This window comes from Strongylocentrotus purpuratus, unplaced genomic scaffold (genome assembly GCF_000002235.5).
Source record: "Strongylocentrotus purpuratus isolate Spur 01 unplaced genomic scaffold, Spur_5.0 spur5_scaffold_8, whole genome shotgun sequence".
Classification (NCBI taxonomy): domain Eukaryota; kingdom Metazoa; phylum Echinodermata; class Echinoidea; order Camarodonta; family Strongylocentrotidae; genus Strongylocentrotus; species Strongylocentrotus purpuratus.
In genome coordinates, this window is record NW_022145614.1 from 13,590,076 (window position 1) to 13,612,105 (window position 22,030).

The 22,030-nt window shown below is 37.2% G+C and overlaps 2 protein-coding genes across 2 annotated transcripts; both read left to right on the plus strand.

Annotated features, from left to right (window-relative positions):
* The first annotated feature begins 574 nt into the window (after positions 1 to 574).
* LOC115920361 lies at positions 575 to 9,095 on the plus strand. The gene is made up of 3 exons (XM_030976020.1): positions 575 to 981; positions 2,087 to 2,170; positions 8,961 to 9,095. Exons 1-3 carry the CDS (start codon positions 615 to 617, stop codon positions 9,068 to 9,070), a joined length of 561 nt encoding a protein of 186 aa, XP_030831880.1. The 5' UTR covers positions 575 to 614; the 3' UTR covers positions 9,071 to 9,095.
* Positions 9,096 to 9,170: 75 nt separating this feature from the next.
* Positions 9,171 to 13,687, plus strand: LOC115920352. Its single transcript, XM_030976001.1, has 4 exons — positions 9,171 to 9,282; positions 10,191 to 10,706; positions 10,960 to 11,484; positions 12,287 to 13,687. The coding sequence occupies exons 1-3, from the start codon at positions 9,179 to 9,181 to the stop codon at positions 11,399 to 11,401; spliced, it is 1,062 nt and encodes a 353-aa protein (XP_030831861.1). The 5' UTR covers positions 9,171 to 9,178; the 3' UTR covers positions 11,402 to 11,484; positions 12,287 to 13,687.
* Positions 13,688 to 22,030: the final 8,343 nt, after the last annotated feature.

The following is a 22,030-nucleotide window of genomic DNA, read 5'->3' on the forward strand; positions in this document are numbered from 1 at the left end:
GCCAACTGATTTTAGCCACTCAATAGAAGATCTGCGGCCAGAAGAACCAAAGCGTTACAAGCCCTACTCACGCTTGGACCTTAATAACTGTTCCAAACATGCTACCTTCTGTCCTCGTTGTAGTGAAAGGCAGTCTTTAATAGATGAGCTTAAAAAGGAGAACAGAGAACTCAAAAAAATAATAAATCTGAGCAAGGGGGATAGTGAAACATTTGCTTCATCGATTGTGACCCAAAAAGACCAATCGGTAAGTCATAGCTTTACTGGCATTTCCTCCAAGAAGAAATTGTTTGGTATTCACAAGCTTGTGGCCCCAAGAGTACGGAAAATAAGATACTGGACGGGGAAGAAAAAAAAGTTCACCACGCTCTAGACCAAACCGAAAAATTAGCCCTCAAAAACCAGGCCAAACAAGAACTCTGATGTCTTGTATCACTTATTCAGCTTGTTCAAGAGATTGTTAGGTTGGTAATCTCAGCGGATCAACCGTCAATATCAGAGACTGAAGCTTTTGGTCTAGTCTATACCATACCGTATTGTATTTCTTATTTCAATTACAGGAACTGTGCTACCCCCCGGCCCCCTTCACGATAGAGAGTCAAGCAATATCCACCATGAGAGAGCTTGATGAGGAGCCCCAAACATCGGAGAGAGAAGGGTACCCCCCTGCATCCTTCATGATGGAGAGTCCAGCAATATCCACCATGAGAGAGATAGAGGAGGAAGAGCTTGACGAGGAGCCCCAAACATCGGAGAGAGAAGGGTACCCCCCTGCATCCTTCATGATGGAGAGTCCAGCAATATCCACCATGAGAGAGATAAAGGAGGAAATGCCTGACGAGGAGCCCCAAACATCAGAGAGAGATGGGTACCAGATCGTTTACATCAAGCAAGAGCTCAATGACGAGGATACCTGGCAAGATGATGGAGCTCAAATGCAGATACATGTGCCAGTAAAGACAGAAAGCTCATCTGAGTCGGGTAATACACAACTTTTTTTTAAAGGTAGAGGTCAATTTTAAAGTTTTGTAAAATTGTAGAATTGCAAGAAAGTCGAGTTAAGACTCTTTGAGGTGTACCGTATTTGCCGGCGATAAGGCCGCACCCCCGATAATCGTTTTTTTTGTTTTGTTGTTGTTGTTTTGCTGCCGAAAACCCACGCGTGGAAGGACCTTTATTTAACATCGAGGTGCAGTTAAAGGCGCTGATTTTTGCTTGTAAACTTGTCACAAATAATAGTAACAATGTCGTTTTTAGAAGAATGTGTATGATCATTAATTAAAAACAATAAAGTACCTATGGTACCAGTGGTGTACCTTGTGGTACACCATTTGTTATAGAAACAAATTTGAGGAACTATTATTATAAACTACATATTGAGATCTATTAGAAAGATTACTTTCAAACCAAGATGACAGTCAAATTTTAGTGTTGTTGTAGTTTCCGAGTGGTGAGTCAACACACTGATTACTGAGCTGGGAGACATTGCCAGGCATAGCGCCATAAATCGAAACTAAAAAAAATTAAAAAAATTTAAAAAAAACTTTTTTTACTCTTTCGCCGCATAGGCCGCACCCCGACTTTTTGATATTTTCTCTTCCAAAAATACTGCGGCCTATACGCCGGCAAATACGGTAGATGACAATAGAGAGTTCTTTTGAGTTTTGTAATTCCTGTGACAGTAATTTTACTCTTTACAGAGTTTTACATCTAATGGATATTGAAAATTGTGATATTCGTGATAACTACAAATCTATCTACCGGTAGTTTATTTCTTAGTTGTAATTCTAACCATTGCTTAATTAAGAATAAATGCAAACTTGCAAATTATGAAAGCAATTATCGCCATCATGCCATTAATCAACTTAAAGTATATCTTACTAAGAAAGAATAAAAAGTAAAACGATTTGTAGACAAGTGCAAACTGTTTATAATTTAACCCATTGCGTACTGAATTCTCTCATTCTTATAGACGTAATACGGGAGCCAGCCTGTTCCTGTAGGTTATGGGTTAATGTTTAAATACCCAACAAATTTTTGAATTGCCCTTACAAAACTTTTTTTTTAAATTACTTTTTGTCCTCAGATGGAAATCCAACTTTCCAGGAGTGCAATCAGGATTCAGGTTCACAGCTTTCAGAAGAAGATGGAGAACAGGATGACAGAGGAGGTACCAAATTTTCTTTTTTTTGCTGCGGTTAACGAAAAAAATACTCGGCTAGTTTGGGGACAAGTGGTAATTTTGATGAGTTACACTACAAAACGATTGGAAGGTTGTCCTACACAGACATCGTAGTCAGATGACCCATTTTTCAAATTGGGATTCACTCAATATTTAGTGATCTCAACATTCAAACATTCAAAACTTTCCAACCATTTGTCCAATCTTTTAATAAAACTTTCCAGTAATTGGTTTCTCTGATTTTTCTGCTTTCACCTGAATTAAATTGTTATTAAAGGTAATACAAAGTTTTGGTATTGGGTCATGAATTTGGTTCAAATGAACATATTGGAAGCATATGCGATCCTACAATATTCAGTGATCGTTGTCGCGGTTGAAATCGAGCCTAAAGTTACGTAATTGTGAATAATAAACTCTTTATATTGTATAGCTCCCTCTTAAGGTCAAGATATTAATTAAGCTATGAAACAGTGTTTATTGGCTAAAATCGACCGATTAGCTATTCCCGTTCGGAAATTATATATGGCACTGGTTTTTTTAACTTATACCAAATGTGTCCACAAATGGGTCCAAAATGAAATTATGTTTACTAACTTCAAACTTGTATTTTTAGGATCAGGACTAATCATATTTTTGAGAAATGCAAATTCTGGACCTTAATCTATCTCGTTATTTATTCACCAGATATGAATACTTTGAGTTTTTACAATTTTATTGTGAACTATAGCATATCTAATAACTGTGATATAAAACTCATTTGTTATTAACTACACCTTTAAATATGTTGGGTCTTTAAGAATATGTTTCAGAGATTATTCATGCAAATTGTTGAGTTTCTATCTTGAAAAATACAGATTTTGTATCCCTTGAAAGTGAAAAATAGCTCTAAATTAGGGTTTAGACAATAACAAGTTTTTATTTCAATAGGTAAAATGCTTTTTTCTTAGGTCAAACTTATTTTATTATAACAACTGATGATATAAGGTAAATACATGCAAACAAATTGGGAACCAGTGCATTGCTTATAATTTTCATATGGCACACCACTGATGTTTCGGACGTTACACACTGTTAACATTATAACTTTATTCAATTTAATTGCTTTTCTTTAGGTATTATTGACCTCAGTTACATTAATTGTTTGCAGAAAAATACTTCTGTAACATTTATGGAAACAAATTGTGCAGTTATAATTAGTTTAGCACATACATGACTTTTATACCAAGTTTGTCTTCATCGACCACTCAATTTATGTAAGGTATATTATTCATTTCAAGAACGTGTACCGGTAGTTAAAAATGCTTATGTGATCTAATAGAGTGAAATATGAAGCTAATAGCAATTGTAGTCATCAAAACTCCTTAGAAAATTCACTTAGAAACATACTCTTTATTGCATGTTATGAACAACAGTGTGAAATGTATACTATGGTTTGTTTTGGATGTTACACGATGTTAACATTTCAATGAGATCATCAATTTCTACAAACTTTACAATATAGATGTTTAATCAGCTTGCTAATGTTCTTTGCCTTCAACTATATATATAGTGTGTCATTCAATAATATCACTAACACATACATTTATGTAAGCAAAACATTGACAAATCTTTAAAAAACTAAAACTATAAAAAAGTACCCCCAGTCATGTAAGTACGGTAATAAGAAATAAGTGAATCCTAATGTATGTACATCTCGAGAATGAGACATTTTTGATGTATTTTAAAATTGTGTATGTTTAGGTTATAATACTACCGTAGTAACAATCATCCTTCACCACTATGTAGTATTAGGAGGCTGTTTTAAACGACAATATGTTTTAATGCTCTTAAATAAGTATTTATTTATTTATTTAATTGATGACCGATTGATGAATGGATGGATTGATTGGTTGGTCGTTTGGTTGGTTGATAGATCTTAACTCTTGCTGTGCCTATATTACAGGTGACAAACAATATACAGTGTAGGTTAAACATGTACCGTATTTGCCGGCGATAAGGCCGCAGCGCCGCACCCCCAACTTTGACATTTCGTAGAGGAAAAAAAAAAAAAACGGACAGCCCATTTATATTTCACACTAGTGTAGGGTTGCGGTTCTAACAGATAATTCCTAGCACTCTTAACACAGAGGCAGCCTAGCAGACATGTTGTAGGATTGATAACTACTAGCTAACTGACCAGGTTTTAAAGGGATCGTTTAACAATGTTAAATCTGAGATACACGGTCCTACATGTTATCAGTGTCTGTGATATGGTGTAACGTTGAAGCCCTAAAAAAATCGCGCTTCAAAATGATCAAGAAGTGCCTCAAAAAAGTAAAAATCTTTGAGTGACCGGTTATACCATACTCGTTTTCCCCAATAGACTGTAGTGTTATGAAAACCGTCAGGCGAACGGTTTTCAAAATTTCTAATTCCAATCATAAATATCTTGATAATCGGACAGGCGATCGGCTTGTAAAAGTCATGGGGTTCCTGACTGACCTAAAGGTGTATAATTATCATTGCATCATGAGCTAAATCCAGAATTTTATTTCAGAATCTGAGGCAAAGTTACCGGATCCCTTTAATGTGTAAAAGCATTACAGCATTCTATGTAGCATTCCACATACATTCCATGCAAAGTAGAATAAATCAATAAATATTCATATAGTCTCATACAAGTATAAATCAACATCACAAAGTATTCTTGAATATTCAAACATAAACAAAGGGTATATATTGAATATCCATAGTATATGTAAATTATACTATATAAGCTTGACTGCATCAGGTGAACATTGAAACCAATGAGAGAGAGAGAGATAGACAGATGAAAGGGTGGTGGATGAAAAGGGTGAATGTGAATGAGGGATGACCTATTAAGAAAGGGATGAATCATGGATATGAAGGGGAGTTTCAGAAGTTCAAAATAAATCCCTACACTAGCTTATACATTTTGTGTATGCATACATTTGAGGAAGATACTACATGTGTATAGGATCATTAAATAAGGTATACTGGTAATGCCCTTTTCTTTTATACATGTATGTAATTTCTACACAGATTAGTTACGTGTACTGAGTGCCCTTTTTAAAAGGTATTTTCAAATGAAAATCCATATTTCCCATAAATTTTTAGAAAAACATTTTAATTTGCTTGATTTTATCAACTTTATATACCTGTATCACACCCGTGTCATGTACATGTACACTGGGTATTGCTTAAGTGGGTGATTTTGAGTTTTTGTAACCTACCAAATAGTTTAGATTGACCATACAATCTTTGGTTATATGACATAATTTGGAACAACCTCTGTAAAAATGAAAACGTGATGATTTGCAAACACACAGCAATGTAAATAGCAAGAGGAGAGGTTAAAAAATTGAAATATGCTATTCTCACATCTATCTTTGCCCCTCATTTGAACTAGTTAAAATATGAAAATGTCTGTTAACAGTTTAATGTAACATCCGAAACGTGCTAACAGCATAACAGAAAGTGCTGTTAAAATGGCTGAATAATTTTTATGAGTCACTTTTATTGAGATTTTTTCTGATAAATTACAATTTAGGAAATACTAAAGCAGCCAGGAATGCCTTGCACCACAAAGTGTGGCTTCAATATTTATGTTTTATAAGTCAATTTTGCAGAAAATTTAGATATTTTACGGAAAATTTGATTTTTTGCATCATATTTCTTCATATTTTTATGTTTAGATCTAAATGAAATCATCAAAATAGTGTTTTTAACAGGAGTGTGCATTGTGAAATCGTAACTTGCACATATGATCGAAAATTAGTTGAAATTTGCAAACTATGTGTTAACAATCAAATAGTGTAACGTCCGAAACACCCTTCTTGAGTTTACACAAAATTATTGGATTTGAAAGACCTGATTTGTGTTTTGACTTGTGTTAAGACTTATAATAACTTATTTCATAATGATTTATTCACTCCAGATACCCTCAAATATGGATTATCATCATTTATTTGGTATTTTTTGTTTCGGACGTTACATTTGTTTCGGACGTTACAACTGTTAACGGAAAATTGGTTTTAACTATAAAATAGTATTGTAATGATGTATTGCAAATTTCTTTTTTTTGGTGGGTAGCCGCCATGAAATGTTTAAAAGATGTTACGAAAGATAGGTCCTGCAGTTCATATATTTTCTGCTACTTCAAATTGAAAGTTGTTTCGGACGTTACAAAATTGTTTACGGAAAATGAGACAACTTTTTCAAATTTTGAATATATTTATAATATAAGCGCTACTACAATTAAATTATATTTTCTTTTAATTTAATGACTTGGAGTAACTAATAAGCTTATTCAAACCATAAACAATCTCATTAAATGATTGTTCTAGTGGGTTAAATGAGGGCCTACATTGTTTACGGAAAATGTAACGTCCGAAACACCATTTTCAATTGCACTGTTCTATCAAAATACAGGAGTTAATTCAGATTACTGTTAACTTTCTTTAAGATCCACCCATGCTCATTAATCATCAATAGAAAAAAAACATATTGCTTGTGGGTATATATTTTTTTCGGCTCCAACCAAATAGGTATGTCAATTTTGTTACAAAATTCCGTAAACAATTGGCTGTTCAGGGATACCTCATGCACATAAAGCAACGCTGAAATTTTTTCGTTAAGCTATGGGAGGTTAACCTAGGTCCATGCTACAAGAAAAAGTTGTAACTGATTTCCAATTCTTTATCTTTGTAAAGTTTCAGGCTGTCAAAGGGTCATTAAGCTATTTGGTCATAGTTAAAAAAACCAGTGCCATATCACAATTACATATTCTGAGATGTTCATGGTCGCAGCTACCATTGTACGACCGTAGATGCTATTTGTAATTTAACAAAATTTACTGGGAGCACCGGTAACCTTGTATCAATTTTTCTTGAAAGCAGAAATGTTTTAGAGGCTAAATTTTCTACTGCTTATAAAACATCCACAGGGGCATCCAAATAATTATATAAAAATTGTAAAGAATCACTTTCCACCCAATTTTCAAAATTTCCCAAAACTTTGTATTACCTTTAAGTTTTGAATGAAGAGGGTTGGTCCACAGCTTCATCTGTTAAAGAGAAGCAGTCTAGAACACAAATCATTGTTAGAGAGAAGTAGGCCTGAGTCAAACCGTTTAACCGACGGTCATCCGACCGCATTCATCAAAACCGTTTAGCATTTCTCGCTCCGGTTAACCGTTATTTGCATACATATTGGAATGTGCTAATAGCCGATGATAAAGATAATCAAAGAAACCGCAGTGTAATGTTACACCATGGCCGCTGCGCGCCAGCTTTCTGGCAGCAGTAATCCCCATGAATGAATTTGTAAACAATAAAACAACCAGCCCCCTTCTCTCTTTTCTCACCCTCTTTATTCCCTTCTCTCTGCAATGTGTTCATCGCTCATGTACCTTTTCTTATTACTGCACTCTCAGCTCACAACTTTCTAAATGTTTACACATTCGATGGTCAGTTCCTCTCACATCCCTTCTCCCCCGAGTCTCTCTCTCTCTCTCTCTCTCTCTCAATATTAATATCCATCCCTTGCCGACTCGCCCCCTAAAATAATGTTCATATATAAATAAAATACAAAAATATTGATAACAATAATAATTGAAGTTTTAGAAATATCAATAAACAAAGTCTTGGATATTGTGAGTAATTTAAGTTTTTGATCATTCTTCAATTCAGCCGATTAACACAGCCACCCTTTCTATCTAGTCTCACTTGTTTTACTTCTTTACTCGTGTCCCTGCCTCGTCCATGCAGGGACATGCAGGGACATGCTAGCCCATGCATGCTCTCTCAGTCACACACACATGTACACACAAACCTCCGGCGCCCAAATACACTGTACATACACACAGATGGAGAGCTCATGCTTGTCACATGCACACATGTGGGCGTGGCTTCTTGACCTCCCACTGAACTGGGTACGGTGAAAGCACGCGCGGTCACCAACCTGTAATTTATGCTGGTATCAAACTCCACCCACATAGCTAGAGAACCTTCCTGATTGGTCACTAACTTGGATCAGCTCATTGCAGGGTGTGTCTTGGGTGTGTGTGATACACACTTCCACATAATTTCATATGGCAATGATACATGCAGGGAGCTCTCTCCCTGACATGTGCAAACATTGCATTGCAAAGGCATATATAAACACGTCACAGATCAGCTATCTTCACAGAGTAACTTTGCAAGGTTAATCATGATATCAAATTCAGATGAGGAATAATAAGACATGTTTTATGTTGTTTATTACTGGTCTCTGTTTATCAGGATGACCCAATTTGTGCCATAGTCCGGGGCTGGGAATGCTCAGCCCGACAGTCTGAAGACCAGCAGGGTTCCGAGCTACAGCACTATTACAAATACTGTATTTTCACTTTTTCAGATTATTATTAAACGGTTAAACGAAACCGCCCGTATACTTTTAAGGGTTCGTTTAGCACAAAAACCAAGTGTAAGTATATGTATATCATTGCATGATATTAGCATTGATTTATTGTTGAATATTTACTTATTAAGTTGAACTTAATTGTTATATATTTATTGTTGTATATTTTTAGAATTTAGATTTATTTGTAAATTGAATTTAAGGAATGTCAATTATTTTGTTTTGAAAAAAACATAAAGATAATTACTTTGGCGCATTTTACTTTGGAATTAGAGGTTTTCCCCCCTTGTTAAAATTCTATGCAGGAAAAAAAAATACTGTAGTGTTTGTGCTTTTAAATTTGTTTAATACACATATTTTTCCCATTCTTTAAAAATAGGTGTCTTGCCAAGAAACTACAGTTTGTTGAAGACAGCTCTCATCGAAGTAGAGTCAAGTATAATAGAATCAAGGGTATTTTCAGGAAGGCCCACCAACTTGCTGAACTAACAAAGAGTGAGGTGTTCTTATTTCTGAGGGAGTTGGGGTGCAATCCCGGGCAACGTGGAAGCTCCTGATCCCGATCCCGATCTGCACTTGAGTTCTACAAGTCGATCTATGCATGAGTTGACTGCCCAGGAGCGGGAATCGATTGTCTCGAGGGGAAGTTCGAGCCAGACCACAACAAGAATGCCACAGGTCAACGCAAAAGAAAAGAAAGTGTAAGTTGCTAGTATCAGTTTTTTGAAGACAAATATCATTTAAAAGAATTAATTGGATTTTTACATGGTAGTGACTTGTAAAAGCAGTTTAAATGTTTCTTCATTTGTTATAGATATAAGATTATAGAATAGCAATCCATGAATGTTTGAAATAGAATGATCGTGTTTACATTTGGAAAAAATTGAATGTCATTATTTTTTCAATGAAAACTCACTATTTTGTAAAAAGTTCCATACTAGAGACCTTTATTGTTTTGCTTCCCAAAAGCTTTTGGAGGACTACATTTAGGGAAAGTTGAAAAGAACATTTGATATACTACTTTTGACTTGTTTTATTAGACTGGAGATTTACAGAGATGTACAAAGATTCTTTTAAAGGTAAAGACCAGTATTGGAAACGCCCCAATTTCAAAAAATGAAATGGAAGCTCTCATTACCATTCATGTGAAAGAATATGTTTTGACTAATACATGATGATAAAAAATTTGCCGGGAAACCGCCTACTAATTCATATATTTGGTAAATTTGTTTCTCTCATGGTCTGTGAGAGATATAGGGTAGTCCCATATACATCTTTCTGTGTATAGTGCTTGTAACTTTACGAAGAATGGGCCAAATTTCTTATCATTTTGATGATTCCAGAACCTTGCAGATGCTAGATGCTAGATGATCAACCTTTTCTGATCGATTCCACAACGTTTCTTTCACAATGCAATCGCATGACCATAACTGGTCTTTACCTTTAAGAAATGGAAATTTATACTATAAAGCTTTGTATCTTTAACATTCAATCAAAGATTATTAATGTTATAATAAGGGTGATGTTGCTTTTAATGATACAATTACAATTTCATTGGAAAATCTTTACAAAATCAAATTAAGTTATATTTTCCCATCTTTCATACCAGGTTTGTAGCCAAGAAGCTGCAGGTCGTGGAAGATAGCAGGCGTCGTTGCAAGGCAAGGTGGAATAGAGTCCAGAGTCTCTTCAGGAAGGCTCACCAATTAGCCGAGCTTACAAGGTGCCAGGCCTTCTTGTATGTGAAAGACGAGTTCTCAAAGACTATATACTGGGGTACAAGTTATGCGTTGCAGTTGTTTCAGTCGAAGATGGACCTGCTTGTCGTTGAAGGAGGTAAACGTGTTCGGAGTGTAAACTTTGTTGCTCCATCAAGTCCTGAACAGTCCCGGGGCGCAGTTCCCTGTGAAGCTTTGGACATTGATAGGCATCTTGAAGGGTGCCTTGGGTCGGGCACTCCAAGGGAAGAATTAATGCCATCCTCAACATGTGAATCATCGCAAGGATCTACAAACCGATCAACACCAGAGTTAACTCCGTGCAGGGCTGGACAAAAGTCAACTCCACAAAAGGGTACTCCAAGCAAAACCAAGATACCACAAATCACCATCAAAGAGAAAAAAGTGTAAGTTGCAAGTGTAATATCAATTTTCAAAGGAAATCTCACTTTGTAATACAGTGTATCAAATGTATTCTCAAAAGAGAGGCACTACAATAATAAAAAAAACAAAGTTTGTTCTAAATTCAATTAGAATTAATGACTCTTGTATGGTTGCTGTAATGTCATTTAAAAAACTTTAAAATGGCAAAATGAATAAATTATTTTTCATGTGCTTTGAAGTTGTTTATGATGTTTTTCCCAATTCTTTCAACAATAGGTTTGTAGACAAGAAGCTCCAGTTCAGGGAAAAGAGCAGCCTACGTTTTAAGTCCCGATGTAGAAGAATAAAAAGTATCTTCAAGAAGGCCCATGCGCTTGTGGAACTTACGAAATGCCAGGTCTTCGTATATGTGAAGGACGAGTTTTCAAAGACTACATATTGGGGTACGAGTGATGCATTGCAGTTGTTTCAGCCAATGATACATGTAGACTCACTAATCAAGGCAGAAGACAAACCGATATGGACCATTAAGTTTGTCGCTCCATTGGAACCTGATGATGAGTCGCATGGATCAGACGACACATCAAACGACGAATTGCTGATCTCAAGCTCAGCAAATGAATCATTGGCAGGATCCACATCTCAAACAGCATTAGCTACAGGTCAGTCTTCACCGGAATCTACTCCCTGCAGGTCTCCAACCAATCCTTTTCCGTAAAAGTTGGAAGCACCTGCTGAAAGCAGAACTGTGAGTGAGGATCAGGCAAGAATATTACCAGGGAACACCAAAGAGAAAACTGTGTAAGTTCCTGGGTTAATCATATCTATACAGAACTTGGGGGCTTGTCTCGGTTTTGAAAACATGCTATTTACAGTCCCATGGATAAACTACGATTAAAGATGGGATGTTACAAGGAATATTAGAAACTTCTTAAAAGCAATAATTGGTTTGGTTCTAGGGGTAGTTATACATAATTTGAATTTGTTCCCTTGAAACTGTAGGAGACATCACTCCCTTTAATCATATCAAGCTGTATCGTCTTACAGGACTGAGTTTATGGTAAAAGGTGAGACCAAGGGGATAATTTTAAAAGACCGGTGTGTTGGTTCAGTCAGTAGAGCGTCCGCCTCACAACCAGGAGGTCATGGGTTCGAACCCCGGCCGCATCATATCAAAAGACGTTAAAAGACAGGAGTTGCTGCTACCTTTTTTGGCGTTCAACAATAAGGGATAGAGCAACGTCGATCTGGCGCTGCTCAGTGGATGCCGGACTCACGATCAATTGGGCAAAAAGAATTTTCATTTTCGGTTTAATAAAATTTGGAGTGGACTTTAAAAGATTATTATTATTATTATTTATCACGTTTTGAACCTAAATAAAATAGTTAATAATATGATTGTCATTTTTTTCCTTCATGTACACATTTTGTCCCATATTGCAACCTTTAATCTGCATGATTTAACCCATTGAATACTCAGCCAAAAATACCTTGGGCTTGAGTCTGGAAATGTATTCTTTATTAACATCAAATTCACATGCAATGGGTTGAACAAAATTAAATTATAAAATGTAAGTGATATTTTCCCGATTGTTTCAAACAGGATTGTCGACAAGAGGCTGCAGTTCTTGGGAAGTCAGAGGCTGCGCTGCAAGGCCAAGTCTAATCGAGTCAAGGGTATATTGAAGAAGGGACACCAGCTTGCAGAGATAACAAATTGCCATGTCTTTATACATGTGAAGGATGAGTTTTCAAAGACAACGTACTGGGGTACAAAGGATGCCTTGCAGTTGTTTCAGCCAACGATAGATTCTGCGATCAAGAAAGGAGGTAAACGTGTTCGGAGCGTCAAGTTTGTCGCTCCATCAAAAGCTTCAGAATCTTTTCAGGGGACATCACCTACCAATGGTGAAGCTCCAGATTAGCCTCCAGGTCTTGATTAGGTACTTCTACAGTGTCTCTGATCCGTTCCGTCAAACGCAGGACCCTGTGTTGACGTCCAGACATAGATCATCTCCAGGATCTACTTCATGATTTTCTTCAACAAGGAACAAGTCAACGATGAAGTCCGCTGTTGTTCCAGATGCGACTCCAGATCTTGATTAGGTACTTCTACAGTGTCTCTGATCCGTTCCGTCAAACGCAGGACCCTGTGTTGACGTCCAGACATAGATCGTCTCCAGGATCTACTTCATGATTGACTTCAGCAAGGAACAAGTCAACGCTGAAGTCCGCTGTTGTTCCAGATGAGACTCCGGACTGTGATAAGGTACCTTGAGGGTATTTTGATTTGTCATACCAAGATCCATCATACCAAGACTTCATGTAGTCTTCCACACATGGACCATCTACTCCATTAATAGAGTGCTTTCGCAAACACAGTGGAAGCATAGACGACGAGAGAATTACGGGATACAGCTCTTCCGTCGTGTTTAGGGAACGAACGATATAATGGTCCTGTACGGTCGTGAAAATCAAGAGGACGGAGAAAATTCTGGTTCGCGCAATGTTTTTTCGCTCAAGTTACTGTCATCTTTGCCTTCCGTTGTGTTTGCAAAAGCGCGCTAATAACTGAAATAGAGCACACAAGCTGATGGGTACCGGTGCTTTAGAAGACACTCGTTATTTGGATGGACTTCAGTTGATTGACTTCTACATTGAGCAAGTCAACACCGAAGTCAACACCGAAGTCTGCTCGAGTGACACCACACATTCCTGCACTCGGGTCCACATCAAAACTCCAATTACCTAGAGTTAACACCCTTCTGGCTCTCAACAGACAATGTGACTAGTTTGTTGGAACTTTTTTTCTTCAGGAGAATGCATCCTACATGTATATTTGAGTACAGAATCAAATAAATTTCAACTCACTTTGCCAATATTTTTTTCACATTTTGCCATGAGACTTGTCAGCGGTACCAAATTCATTGCCTATTTTATATTTTCTCTTGTTTTGTTTTTCCATTTATAATTGTAGATTATAATAATAATAATAATAATAAGGGTGGCTACTTGTATAGCGCACAGGTCCACCTTTCGGTGCTCATGGCGCTTAGAGAAAAGGACATGTAACAGACTTAAGAAAGAAAAAACAATAAACCGAAAAACAAAATTCGAAATTCTCCTAGACATGGTAAATTAGAATATGACAATATTTACAACGAAAGAAACAAATAAGTTTTCAGTTGTAATTTGAATGTTTCTGTTGACGACAGTTGGCGTATTTGTAGAGGGATTAAGTAATAGCGTGTCTGATGAGGAGCGGAGACTTTGTGTGGGGTTGTATTTTGAAACAGAGTTGCTCAGGTATGTAGGGGAAGAAAGAGAGTTAACTGAATGATGAACTAGTAACATAATTCTAAAAATAATCCATTTGTCAACTGGCAACCAATGGAGAGAACAGAGAATTGGTGATATTGAATCAGATTTCTTAGTGAATGTTAATAGGCGGGCTGCAGAATTTTGAAGTCGTGGAAGTTTTGTGACATCTTTTTTTGGAAGGTTACAGAACAAAGAATTTGCAAAATCTAAATGAGAAGAAATAACAAGAGCTTGCAGAGCTTGCAACCTTGATCAATGAAATTGTTCTCTGGATGGAAAAATACATGAACAGTCAAACCTGTCTTAATGGACACTTCTCTATTAAGGCCACCTGTCTATAGCGGCCATGTATTTTGTCTTCCTCAAGAGAAAAGTGTGTATTGTAGAACCTGCCTAGAAAGGCTAATTGTCTACAGTGGCCACTTTTTTTCTTCGTTTTAGTGACCTAAATAGACAAAGAGTTGCGATTGAATCAAATCAATCGCAAGTCCTGTATTATCAATCGCAAGTTTGCAACTTCTCTTAAATCTCTTTAATATGTACATATAGTTGTGATTGATATCAACTCTTTGTAAGACGGGGTCCTGATCTATACATGTTAAAGATAAAGGTGATTTCTGGTAATGCGATTGCATTGTGAAAGAAAAGGTGTTGAATGGATCAGAAAAAGTTGATCATATAGCATGTAAGTATTGGTGTGTACTGCAAGGTTTTGGAGTCATCAAAATCATCATAAATTTGGCCCAGTCTTGGTAAAGTAACAATCACTGTACACAGAAAGATGTATATGGGACAACACAAATGGTGTTAGGGCTAGTAGTACTACCTTGATTTCCTTGTCTTTATATGCTCATTACTGAGCCAGTATACATTTTCTTCCAAAATTGTTTGGCACATGACATTTATTTGTAATCTTGAACATTCAGTGTAAATTTTGTTAGATTCTGTGAGAATTCATTTTTAAATGTTTTTTTTTACCAGAACTCAAGTTTATCTTTCAAGACTCATTCAGATATGAAGTGGTAACCGCGGCTTTATATATTTTTTTAAAAAAGTATATAAATGGCAACTACAGGTGTATGTGTAGTCTACGTTCTGGACGATTTTTATTTTTGCGCAACCCCCTCACATAACCAACAGATGGCGCAGTCATATTACCGCGCTCATTCACTTACTCCAGTGATTCACTTACCCCAGTGATTCACTTTCCCCGAAAAAAATCTCGGTACGACTATTCTGCATGTGCGTATAATATGTATGTGTGTGTGCTATGGGGTGTGCACTCAATTAACCAGAACAGTCCTGGGGTGGACTAGTGTATGTGCAACACAATTCATATTATAAGATATAGAAATATAAAGTACATTACACTTTACATCTTTATCAAAAAAAGGGGAAAATGCTGCAGTTTACCGCATTATATCAGAACGAGTCTTAACAGGGTTTCCATGTAACAAGCTAATTTTCTTGTTCCCAAGGAGTTTTCATAACAAGGTTGCACTATAGTTCATGTATCTATACCCAATGTGCAATATTTATGGCATTGCTAGGCCAAAGCTGGTGTGACAGTAGACTATGATGCATACCCATCATGTACTAAACTATCTTTGATAAAGTGTGATAACATATTAATTTCATGCCATTGTCATGTCTATTGCCAACTGAATCAAAATGCCTTAATACAGGACTACGTAAGTTTTCATAGCATTCATGCTGAGGGAAAAACAGACCTGCCAACCAGTACGATTTAGTCGTAATTTGTACGATTCTTAGAAGCAAATACGACAGTACGATTTTCCTCAATAAAATATGATTTTTAACAACAAACAAAAAAACAAAAACAAAAACTTTTTTTTTTTTTTAATTTTATATATATTTTGTTTTATAATAATTTTGTTGTTGTTGCTGTTTGTTTGTGTGTGTGTCATTTTCAATGGCAAAATGCCCATTCTGTTCTCTAAAGTATCCTACAAGCATCTTACATCAGCAATTTAGGGATGTTCATTGGTTCATCAAACTCAACAGTCGCGACGAAATCATGCATATTCAACCAATGATCCATTAAAAAAAATTCTTCCTGTATTAGTATGTAGGAACTGTAAGAGGCATTGATCCGCGTATCAGTCCGTGTTTATTTTTAAGAATATAACTTTGTCTGTAAAATACAACTTTTGGGAATAAAGAATACAGTTTTTGAACTCCAGAGGTTGGCAGGTCTGGAAAAATGAGATAAAGCATTTTACCAAGGCAAAATATATTCTGATACTCATCCGTTTTCTAATAAAGTGCTATGGTAGAGTAGTAGGTCAAAAATTAAACAATTTACATACATATATCTGATCGGGTTGGTAAATACAATGTGATGTTCACATTTCAATGTTTGATTTCAGGTAGAATGAATGCTGCAGTATTATGATACACAAAGTTACTAAATGTATTTATGCTAGATTATTGCACAAATAAAATGTATTTATGTACTCATGAACTCCATGTTCATGTATGTTGATTTCATTTTTCAACCATCAAGTTTTCATTTTATGTACATGTACCGGGGTAATAATATATCTGTAAAGCGCTTAGGCACATCGTTGGATCGATGTATTGAGCGCTATATAAACACAGAATATTGTTATTATTATTATTACACAGCACACTACTTGGGTACTCAGTCAGGAGGTGCGATGGCTCAGTGGTGGAGCAGTGGTCTCATAACCGAGAGATTCCAGGTTTGAAACCTATAGTCAATGCGCTTGTGTCATTTGGTAATGTACTAATCCTCATTACCAAGTCCCTCGGAGAGAACTTAAAGCCGTCTATCCCCTGCAAGCATATACATGCTTTATTAGCAGTCAGGTAAAACAATCATCAGTCATCTAATTGTTTTAAAACAATCTGTTATCAAGTTTCATTTCTATTTATACACATTTCCCTTGTTTTATTGAAAACTGGATAATTTGTATGCACAATATTAAAACAAAATACATATTTTCATATTAAAGATGTCTCTGTTTGACTTTTATTGCATTGGTTTGCATTATTACTGTTCAGTGGAGGAATCCTTGGTTTTATAAATTCAAAGCGGCGTGCATGATGTTCCAGTGTTGTATGTGACTTCAAGATAAAATGTCACTATGAATATGACGGACAAAGAAAGAGGACAAAATATACAGTTCCTCATTCTACCCCCAACAATTGCTGTGGAACATCCCTTCACTGCTATTATGTGAAGAAGTGTAGAACAGGTGTCGCATGCTTATTTAGCTGGAGATTCTTCATTCAAAAAGGGACTTAAAACGTTTCTTTTTGTAATCCAGATTTTTAGGATTCTGTACGTTTTTGTTTTCATTTTTTGTAGAATTCTTCTTCTTGTAAGCGCTTTGGGCCGCTCTGGGAAAAGCGCAGTATATAAATAATAATAATAATATTAATACCATGGCTCTATTCAAGCGTTATGCAACAGGCCCCAGATCATAGCATTGATAGGGCTGTTAACAATATACAGGCATGAGACAAGATTGACTTTTGACCTATAGTTGGACTGGAGAAACAATCTTGGATTTGCCCTCTCACAATTTTTTTTTAAAGGATGCATATTTAAAAAAAAATTATTTTGTTAAACTTTGATTAGACAACTCAATGATTAAAAAATCTTGTCATATCTTGTCATATGAATGTTGTGATTTGCGTTTTACTGTGTTGATGAGCACTTTATACCAATGGCTATTCAGCAGTGAATGTGTGTTATATAACCTTCTGCGGGAAAAAATCTCCTTGCGGTCCAAACTACTCAAGATTTCATTTTCTCAATTCATTATGATTGGTTTGGCAAAATCTCAAGATAACAAGAGGAGGAAGCGTGTGTATATATATATATATATATATATATATATATTTATATATATAAGGGAAAGACTAGACATTTGAGAAAGAAAGGGGAATTAAGAGAAAGGAAGGGAGATGGGAGAGAGATAGAGAGAGAGAGAGAGGGGAAAGAGACTGTGAGAGATACAGGGAGGGGATGGGGGGGGGGGGGTAAGAGAGGAAGAGAGAAGGGGGGTATGGAGGGCACTGAAACATAACTCATCCCACCTGCACCAAGCCTACCCCATTCGGCACAACAGAATAAACGTCCTATCTAAACGCTATTGGGTCAGAAAAGTAAGATATTCATTTTATAATATTCACGTAGAAGTAGATTTATCTCGTATACCGTTCTTTCTGACAGGTTTATGTCTGACACATTTATTTGAAAATTAATGACAAAACACTCACTTGTTGAATTGCTTCACGGCTCTTGCCATGTCATTTCTTTTAATTCTTCAGATGACAAATATTCACTTTAAAATCCATATCTTATGTATTGGAAATTTTTCCACTCAACACTCCTTTCCCTTTTTTGTCTGTGTCCGTCTACTTGTGTGTGTGTCTGTCAGACCCCCCCCCCCCTCTCCATCCCCTCTCTCTCCCTCTTTCTCTTTTTGTTTTATGAAACGTTTATTTTTCCAAATAGAAGTAGTACAAATAAAAACAAAGTTGATACAAGTTAGGCCTACATCATTCAGAACTTAAATCGGTTACAAGTCAAAACTAAATGTGTACATTTTTTCGCCATAGAAAATAGTGTACAAAAGAACATTATTCAAAATATACATTAAACTTAAATCAAGCAGTGGATTGAACATAAAATGAGAGTAATCTTTGAATAGAGGATATAAAGTACTACCCCTGAAGATAGATTATTATTTTCACCCCCCCCCCCCAAAAAAAAAAAAACACACACACACACACACACAAAACAGGCCCCTCATATAGCCGAACAAACACACAACACCTTTATACACCCGATTCCCATAACATTCAACCAGGGGCGTCAATCCTTTTCTAAAATGTGGAGGGGATTGAGGGGGGGGGGGGGACAAACACTGGAGTAAAATATGAAATGGCGGCGACGCACCATGTTCCGCGCTTGCGCGGACCGGGGCGAAGGGGAGTGTCTGAGGGGGGTTGGGAAAAAAACATGTAAAAACACGTGATTTTTTTAGCTTTTTTGGGAGATGCCCCCCCCCCCTGGCACTCAAGGGGGGGGGTGCAATTTTTCAAATTTTCGAGAGCCCCCCCCCCCCCCCTCCAAAAAAAAAAAAAAAAAAAAAAAAAAAAAAAAAAAAAAAAAAAAAAAAAAAATTCCCCCACTGAGCGACTTTTCGGCCGACGCGATTTTCAAATTTTCGGGAGCTAAAAAAAAAAAAAAAATTGGGCCCCCTCCCCTGAGAAATCCTGGATCCGCGCCTGGCGTACATTGGGGTAGGGTCCTTGGGCTTTGCACCGGCGAGGGTCCAGGGGCTGACCCCCGGAAGCTCAGGATTTTTAGGCATTAAATTACGGTTAAATAACCATAATTTTGATACCTTATTTGTGACACTGGCAGGTCACTAATTGGCAGGGAGTCCAAGGGAATTAGGTATTTAATTACGGTTAGATAATCATCCAGGGGGCAGAGCCCCCGGAAGCTCAAAGGTTTGAGGTATTTAATTACGGTCAGATGAGCATCCAGGGGCCCGCTTTAGGGCCCTTGGTGGGGTTCAGGGGGCGGAGCCCCCGTAAGATTAGGTTTTCTCAGGCATTTAATTACGGCAAGATGAGCATATTTTGAATCGTCATTTGTAACATTGGCAGGTCACTCATTATTTTCCCTCTCTTTCCTTCTTTTTCTCTTTAACATACTTTTTCAAAAAAGTGAGGGGGGGGGGGGTTCGAGCCCCCGAACCCCAACTTTACTTTAATTTTCTTTGAACGGAATATAATTTGTATGTGATTCAATTCAGGTTTTATTATTTTTATGTTCTTTTTGGTTACAAAATACAAACCATCTTTACTCCTTTACTGCTTTTTTTTAAAAGGGCAATTGTCAGAGCTGAAGGAGCACTTCTCTTACCTGAAAAGGGGCACTTACTTGAGATTAAAAAGGGCATTCATGAGAATGTTAAATGGACACTTGTTGCAAAGGAAAATGGGAAATTGTCGAAGGAAAAGGGGCTTGTGTCTAAATAAAAAGGACACTCATCAGAGGTAAAAAGGGGAAGGGGCACTTTTCCTATGTCAAAAGGGGCGCTTCTTACAAAGTTAAATGGGCACCTTTCCTTTGTAAAAAGTGGCACATTGGGGGTACTTTAAAAAGTGGGGGCACTGGGCCGCCCCTCCCCCCCTGTGCGACCCCCGAAAATACATCCGTTGTCTCCATTTTAGCGTCGACGGTGTGTTATTTTTTTCAGCTGATTGGGCGCGCGCACGGAAACAGGTCCAGGCAGTGAAGGAGCTAACTACGTCAAAACGCTCGCGCCATACAGTTGGTGATGCATTGCACTACATCAACCGTTAACCCTTGATCTCCTGATTGTTCAAGTTTCAACTAGAGTTGTACAGTGCTACATTCCAGACCAGACTTTGACACGTCTCTTCCGGGTTCGCTTTAACTTCATACATCAAAATAGAATGTAATGATAGGGGTTGTAATTGTTAACCATCGAATTTAATACTCATAAGATATGCTTTTACTCTCAATCAAAGGGAAATAATTGATCAACAATATGCTCTTAATCTGTTTCCATAGCAACGGAAATGATCTAAAAACCATGCGCGGGGTGTGCATACATTATTATATCGATGTATTATTTAGTAATGTAAGCGAACGTTCGCAGCAGCGTTCATGAATCGACCTACCAGTTTCAGGAGAGAATATGGGTACAAACAGGGGCGTCGCCAAAGGGGGGGGGGGTGGGGGGAGGGGTATTTAGAGTCGAAAACGGTACAACGAATCGTGTTCTTTCTCTAATAATTTAAGGAAACGTCAGAGCTTCCGCGCTTCGCGCGAGAGGGGGAAACTGAATTCAAACAAAATTAATAGGGTTTATTAAAAGTCGAAAACGGTACAACGAATCGTGTTCTTTCTCTAATGATGTGAGGAATCATCATAGCTTTTGCGCTTCGCGCGAGAGGGGGAAACTGAATTCAGATGAATAGGGCTTATTAAGAGTCGAAAACGGTACGACGAATCGTCTTCTTTCTCTAATAATTTAATGAAACGTCAAGACTTCCGCGCTTCGCGCGGGAGGGGGAAGCTTCATTCAGATTAGGATTAAGAGTCGAGAACAGTACACCGAATCGTCTGCTTTTTCTCATAATTTAATGAAACGTCAAAGCTTCTGCGTTTTGCGCGGGGGGGGGGGATACTGAATTCAGAAAAGGATAAACAGTCGAGAATGGTACAGCAAATCGTCTTCTTTTTTTTTATAATAATTTAATGAAACGTCAAAGCTTTCGCGCTTCTCGCGGGAGGGAGGGGGGAAACTTCATTCAGCCTAGGATTACCAGTCGAAAACGGTACAATTAATCATCTTCTTTTCCTAATAATTTAAGGAAACGTCTAAGCTTCCGCGCTTCGCGCGGGAGGCTCATCACCCACACCCCCTTATGAGCGCGCTTTTAAGTGATTCTCTTGCTCACTACCGCCCCTCCCTAAATAAGATCCTAGCTCCGCGCCTGCATTGAAATATATAGCTATGATGCTGACTAAATTTAAGAAATAATTCGTATATTAATGAGGAAAATGACCATTTTGCGCATATGCAAGTAATATAGATAGTCCATAGGAAAAACAATTTAGCCTTCGGCCCCAGGTTTATAGGGTTGACTTTGTAGATATTGGAAATTTAATTTTGTCGGTAATTGGTGGCTACTTTTGTCGGTAATCGTTGGCCTCTAAACCCCCCCCCCCCCCCCCAACTGAAAAAGGTCTAGCGACGCCGCTGGGTACAAAGCCTCTCACTATATGCTCTTCTAAATCGTTATGTTTACTTAATTGTAGATATAAGGTTCCTTGTAATTTTGTTATTGTGATATTTTGGTTGTTAGTTGAAATGAGGGAGTCCTGAATAATAACACAACAAACGGTTAATTCATGTGCCTCTGTCAGGCTGTATGGTTTATTCAGTCTCTTTTCAATGATCTCTGGCGCCCTCTTGCATAATAA

Bases quoted from the DNA above. Each gene is read 5' to 3' on its own strand.
- LOC115920361 (XM_030976020.1), top strand. From the start codon at position 615: ATGAGAGAGCTTGATGAGGAGCCCCAAACATCGGAGAGAGAAGGGTAC. The intron at 982-2,086 runs GTAATACACAAC...TTTTGTCCTCAG, and splicing joins AGAAAGCTCATCTGAGTCGG to ATGGAAATCCAACTTTCCAG. The intron at 2,171-8,960 runs GTACCAAATTTT...CTTTAAAAATAG, and splicing joins AGAACAGGATGACAGAGGAG to GTGTCTTGCCAAGAAACTAC.
- LOC115920352 (XM_030976001.1), top strand. From the start codon at position 9,179: ATGCATGAGTTGACTGCCCAGGAGCGGGAATCGATTGTCTCGAGGGGA. The intron at 9,283-10,190 runs GTAAGTTGCTAG...CTTTCATACCAG, and splicing joins AACGCAAAAGAAAAGAAAGT to GTTTGTAGCCAAGAAGCTGC. The intron at 10,707-10,959 runs GTAAGTTGCAAG...TTTCAACAATAG, and splicing joins ACCATCAAAGAGAAAAAAGT to GTTTGTAGACAAGAAGCTCC.